The sequence below is a fragment of the Pyrgilauda ruficollis genome, unplaced genomic scaffold (assembly GCF_017590135.1).
Source record: "Pyrgilauda ruficollis isolate IOZ18807 unplaced genomic scaffold, ASM1759013v1 scaffold222, whole genome shotgun sequence".
NCBI classification, from domain to species: Eukaryota; Metazoa; Chordata; class Aves; order Passeriformes; family Passeridae; genus Pyrgilauda; species Pyrgilauda ruficollis.
The window spans coordinates 568,381-574,582 of record NW_024521651.1 but is presented as its reverse complement, the minus strand read 5'-3'; the positions used below and the strand labels follow the sequence as shown (position 1 = coordinate 574,582).

The window sequence follows — 6,202 nt, the reverse complement described above, 5'->3', positions numbered from 1 at the left end:
TTTTTTCCCTCATTGGAGCCACCAAAAAAAAAAAAAAAAAAAAAAAAAAAAAAGAGGGGAAAATGCTGGGAATCGAGGGAATTTGGGATTGGGGGAAATTTGGGATTTGGGGTTGGGTGGATGAAAGGGTTGGGATTTGGATCCCGAATAATTCATGGAAAAGGAGGAGCGGGTCGGGAAAAGCTTTGGGATAACAGATGGGAAGGACACAAAGGCTGGGAAGGGACCAGATGGAGCCAAAATTCGGGATAATGGACCTGGAATTTGGGATAATGGACCTGGAATTTGGGATATTGGGCTGAGAATTTGGGATAATGAGCCGGGAATTTGGGATAATGGGCGGGGAATTCGGGATATTGAACTGGGAATTTGGGATAATGAGCCGGGAATTCGGGATCATGGCCTGGAGCCGCGACTGGGAATGAGCAAAATCCCAGGAATTCCCAAGACTGGGAGTGAACAAAATCCCGGCAGAGCCTTCCCGAGCCCTTGGGATCTTTGGGATCCGAGCAGATCCCTGGCTGGAATCCCCCAATCCCGGCAATTCCAGGTGGGAATCCCGGCAGGGAAAAGGAGGAGAACTGAGCCGGGACCATCCCGGAGGGAATTTCCCAGGAAAGGGATCCCGGCTCCCTGGACCCGCAGCCCCGATCCCGGTCCCGTTTTTGGGGTCAGCCTGGAGCCCGATCCCGTTCCAGGAGCAGCGGAATTCCCGGCGGGAAGCGCTGGCAGGCGGGGGAGGCTCCGCTCGCTCCCGCCTCATTCCCGGCTGGAATCGCGCCCGGAGCCCGCGGCCTCAGCTGCGGCCGCGCCGGGAACGATCCCAAAAAATCCCCTCGGGGCGGCGGGGAGGGGATTCGGGATGGGAATGTGGGGTTTGGGGTGATGGATGTGGATTTGGGATTCGGGATTTGGGATTCGGGGTGATGGATGTGGCTGTGGGATGTGGGATTCGGGATTCTGGGTGATGGATGTGGATTTGGGATTTGGGATTCGGGATTTGGGATGGGGAGTGATGGATGCGGGAGGGGCCGGGAACGATCCCAAAAAATCCCCTCGGGGTGGCGGGGAGGGGATTCGGGAATGTGGGATGAGGATTTGGGATGGGGATTTGGGATGCGGCTGCGCCGGGAATGCTCCGGGAGCCGCTCCGGGCTCTGTCCCCTTGCATTCCCTGTCCCCGTCCCCCGTCCCTTGCCGCTGTCCCCAGACCCGGGGCCGCTCCCTGTCCCCGTCCCCTCTCCTGTCAGTGTCCCCTCTCCTGTCCCTATCCCCTCTCTCGTTCCTGTCCCTGTCCCCCTTTCCGGTCCCTGTCCCCTCTCCTGTCGCTGTCCCCTCTCGTGTCCCCTCTCCTGTCCCCTCTCGTGTCCCCTCTCCTGTCGCTGTCCCTCTCCTGTCCCCTCTGCTGTCGCTGTCGCTGTCCCCGGCCCCAGCCCGGGCTCCGCGCCCGCCGCGCTCGCAGCTGCTCCCGGAACGGCCCCGGAGCCGCGGGCGGCGACACGCGGGGCTCAGCTGGCGACAGCGGCGGGGACAGAGCCAGGGCCAGCACCGCCAGCACCGCCAGCATCGCCATGGCAGCGAGCGGGGACAGCGGGGACACAGCGGGGACAGCGGGGATAGAGCGGGGACAGAGCGGGGATAGAGAGGGGGCAGAGCGGGGATAGAGAGGGGATAGAGCGGGATAGAGAGGGGGCAGAGCGGGGATAGAGCGGGGACAGAGCGGGGACAGCGGGTACACAGCGGGGACAGAGCAGTGACAGGGAATAGGGCATGGGGACAGGGGACCCAGAAGTCCCGGGACGCGCGGGGGGGATCCCGAGCGCGGCCCTGGCGGGGCGGGGAGATCCCGGGCGGATCCCAAAAGCGGGACGGGGGCGCTGGGATCTCCCTGGAGCTGCAGCGCATTTCCCGCATTTCCCGATTTTCTCGATTTTCCCCGATTTTTCCCGATTTTCCCGGAGCTGAACTGGGACAATCCCAGAAAGGCGACAGCAGAGCCGGCCCCAAAGGTCGCTGTGTCCCGGCTGGACTCGGGGTCGCATTCCCGGCTCTTCCCGGGCTGTTCCCGAGATATTCCCGGGTTTTCCCCGGGTTCGTCCCTTTCCCTTTTCCCTCTCCACCACAGGTGAATTTTCCAGGCGGGATTTATGGGATGGAGCCTCTGGGTGACCCCAAGGGGACCCACACCGTCCTCAGGGATCACCCGGGGGCTCCAGAGCCTCGGGAAGCACCGGGAATTCCGCTCCAGGCTCCCGAGTTCCTTTCCCCGAGTTTCCCGAGGCCGGGAATTCCTCTCCAGACTCCCCTTTCCCAATTTTCGGGACCGGGAATGCCGCTCCAGGTTCCCTTTCCCCAATTTTCGGGACCGGGAATTCCGCTCCGGGCTCTTTTTCCCCCTTTTCCCGGCCCGAATTCCCGCTGGAAAGGAGCACCGGGAGCAGCTGTCGCCTTTTCCCGGCCCGCATCCAGCGCGCCCCTCCCGGGGGGCTCCGCGCAGCCAATGGAATCCCGAATTCCCGGTTTTCCATATTTATGAGGGAAAAGGGAGGGGGAGCGGGAGAGGCCAATGAGGCTCCCGGGGTCGGGCCCAGGGTGGATAAATTGGGAATTTTTAGGGGGAGCGGCGAATTTCCTCCTCGGAGGCTCCGGAGCGGCTCTGCCGCCCCGGGAATTCCGGGATTGATCCCGGATTCCCATCCCGGATCCGTCGCGGGACCATCGGGAGAATCCAGGGAAAGTTTTTCCCTTCCTCCATGGATGGATGAGCAGAGCGGGTTCCAAACCCTGGGAGTACCGGGAGGAGAAACCCCGGAGCCTGGGAATGCTGCGGGACTCGGGGTAAGGCGGCTCTTCCAGGGATCGGGAATGGCTCAAAAAAACCCGGATCCGGGCGGGAATCCGGCCCCAGATTCCCGGGAAAAAGGCTCTATCCCACGGCCAGGTTTGGCTCCCAAATCCCTTTGGAAAAAGGATTTTTCCTGAGAGGGTTTGGGAGCGGGGAAAAGGAAAAGAACCCGCCTGGAATTGTCCTGGACATGTTTGGTTTCCAAGGAAAATTGTCGGGAATTTCGTCACTCCACGGGTCGGGAATGGGAGGAAAAGGGCGAGGGAGGAGGTGGGAAGAATTCCCGAGGTTTTTCTGGGAGAAGTGGAGGCTGACCAGGAATTGGGCAGTTTTTCCCCCCAAAAAAAAAGAAAGGGAAAAGAGGCGCTGGGAGCAGGAATTCCGCTCCAAGGAAAAGCTCCGGGATAACCCAGGCCGGGAGTTTGCTTGAATCCGGGAATGAAACTTGAGTTTTCCCAAAAAAAGTCTCCTGCTTCCCCTCCTGGTGTGGGATCCACCCCAAATTCCCGGGAATCCCAGATTCACAGGGCAGCTTAAGGGGCCAAATTCCCAAATCCCCAAATTCCCAGTGAAGCCGAGCCGAGGACTCCCAGGGGTGATCCCGAACATCCGAATTCCCGAAGAAATTCGGGAGATTCAATGAGGAAAACCCCACCCCTCTCGGGATTTTGGGAGCTGTCGGGCGGCTCTTCCCGGATTTTTGGGGGGGAACAAATTCCCACCATCCCAGCCTTTATAAAAATCGGGATCGCGGCCGTTCCTGCCCTGCCCCGGTGGGATTTGGGATCCGTTCCCAGCCGCTTTTCCCATTCCAAAGTTTTTCCCTGTGGCATTCCCAGATTTCCGGGTGCGGCAGGCGGGGATGAGGATGAGGAGGAGGAAGGAAAGGAGAGGAGCATTCCCAGCTCATTCCCAGCTCATTCCCAGCCGTTTTCCCCCTCCAAAGTTTCTCCCCCTTTCCCGGGACGCTCCCGGATTTCCAGGGAAGGCAGCGGGGATGAAGATGAGGAGGAGGATGAAGATAAGATAAAGATGAGGGGGAGGATGAGGATGAAGAAGATGAGGATGAAGAAGAAGTTAAGGATGGGAATGAGGATGATGAGGAAGAAGAGGAGGAGGATGAAGATAGATAAAGATAAAGATAAGATAAAGAGGAGGAGGAGGATGAAGGTGCAGAATATGATGAAGAAGAAGTTGAGGATGGGAATGAGGATGATGAGGGTGAGGAAGAAGAGGAGCAGGATGATGATGAGCAGGGGGCGGGGCGCGTTCCCGGCGCTCGGGATTCCCTGCGGATTCCCGGGAGCAGCTGCGGCCGCTCCATCTGCCGGGAGCGGAGCCAGCGGGGACAGACGGGGACAGACGGGACAGGGGGACAGCCGGGGGGGACAGAGGGCAGAGGGACAGCGGGGACAGAGGGACAGGGGGACAGCGGGGACAGCCGGGGGGGGACAGAGGGGACAGGGAGCGGGGAGAGCGGGCGCAGCCGTGGGGACAGCCAGCAGGGACAGCCGTGGGGACAGACGGGGCTCATTTGCGACACAAAGCCCGCCCCGCCCCCGCCGCGCATCCGCCACCTGCCGCCTCCGGAGAGCCTCGGCTCCCCAGTTCCCCGAGCTTCCCCAGCTTCCCAAATTTCCCGATCCTCCCCAGCTTCCCCGCGGATCCTTCTCCTTCCGGGAGCTGGAATTCCCTGAGTTTGTTTCCCAAAGTGGACGGGATTTGACGGGGAAAAGCTGTGGAAAATATTTATTTTATTATTTTATTTTATTTTATTTTATTTTACTTTAATTTCTTATTTTATTTTGTTTTGTTTTATTTTATTTTATTATTTTATTTTATCTTATTTTATTTCATTTTAATTTTATTATTTTATATTATTTTACTTTATTTTAAGTTTTATCTTACCTTCTTTTACTCTATTTTAATTTTTACCTTTTATTTTTAATTACTATTTCATTTTTGTTATTTTATTTTGATGCCTCTGCCGGCTCCTTTCCCATCCAGAGCTGAAATTCCCGATCCTTCTTTTCCAGACCCGTCGGGATCTGACCCCTGAGGGCTCCGGAGCCTCACCCTGACCCCGAAAACCCCAAAACCACGGAAAAAAAACTCGATTTCATTTTATGCCTCCGGCTGCTTGCCCGGATTTATCCCCTGGGGAAGTTTTCTCCCGGAGCACGGAATTCCTGAGGAAAATTCCGCAATTCCCGGCTGGGATGTGATGAGGAGGAGGAGGAGGAGGATCCCCACGGGCCTTGCTGGGAGCTGGGGACGGGCACCCCAAACCCGGGGGCTGCTCCTGCTGGGGTGACCCCGAAACGCCGGGAGCGGCTTCCCCTGAGGGGGCCCCAAAACACTCGGGGGTGTCCCCAAATCCACGGGATCCCTTTGGAATTGTCCCCAAATTCCCAGCATCCCTTTGGAATTGTCCCCAAATTCCCAGCATCCCTTTGCCGCTGTCCCTGGGATCCCTTTGGAATTGTCCCCAGGTCCCCGGGATCCCTTTGGAATTGTCCCCAAACCCCAGGATCAGTTCAGAACTGACCCCAAACCCCGGGATCCCTTTGGAATTGTCCCCGGGATCCCTTTGGAATTGTGTGTCCGTCCCTGCTGCCCACGCTGCCCCCTGACAAGAAACTGTCCAAGATCGAGATCCTGCGCCTGGCCATCTGCTACATCTCCTACCTGAACCACGTCCTGGACGTCTGACCTGTCCGTCTGTCCGTCCGTCTGTCCATGTGTTCATCTGTCCATCCCTGTGTCCATGTGTCCATCCCTGCTGCCGATGTCCAAGATCGAGATCCTGCGCCTGGCCATCTGCTACATCTCCTACCTGAACCACGTCCTGGACGTCTGACCTGTCCGTCCGTCTGTCTGTCTGTCCGTCTGTCTGTCCGTCCGTGTGTTATTTCCAGCGTCCGTCCGTGTGTCATCCACGTGTCCATCCACTCATCTGCTACATCTCCTACCTGAACCACGTCCTGGACGTCTGACCTGTCCGTCCGTCTGTCCATGTGTCCGTCTGTCCATCCCTGTGTCCATCCCTGTTTCCATCCGTGTGTCTGTGCGTCCATCCCTGTGTCCATCCCGTGTGTCAATCTGTCCGTGTGTCCATCCCTGTGTCCATGTGTCCATCCCTGTGTCCATCCCTGTGTCCATCCCTGTCTCCATGTGTCCTTCCCTGTGTCCATCCCGTGTGTCAGTCTGTCCGTGTGTCCATCCCTCTGTCCGTGTGTCCATCCCTGTGTCCATGTGTCCATCCGTGTCCATCCGTGTGCCCGCCCTGCTCCCAGGGCTTTGGAGCAGCAATTCCAGAGGAACTGGAGCAGCAATTCCAGAGGGAGGGAAGAGCCA

General features: G+C 58.2%; 1 protein-coding gene across 1 annotated transcript; it reads left to right on the top strand.

Moving 5' to 3' along the window:
- The first annotated feature begins 2,761 nt into the window (after nucleotides 1-2,761).
- On the top strand, nucleotides 2,762-5,557 carry NHLH1 (nescient helix-loop-helix 1). Its single transcript, XM_041468640.1, has 3 exons — nucleotides 2,762-2,838; nucleotides 3,829-4,066; nucleotides 5,483-5,557. Exons 1-3 carry the CDS (start codon nucleotides 2,762-2,764, stop codon nucleotides 5,555-5,557), a joined length of 390 nt encoding a protein of 129 aa, XP_041324574.1.
- The last annotated feature ends 645 nt before the right edge of the window (nucleotides 5,558-6,202 follow it).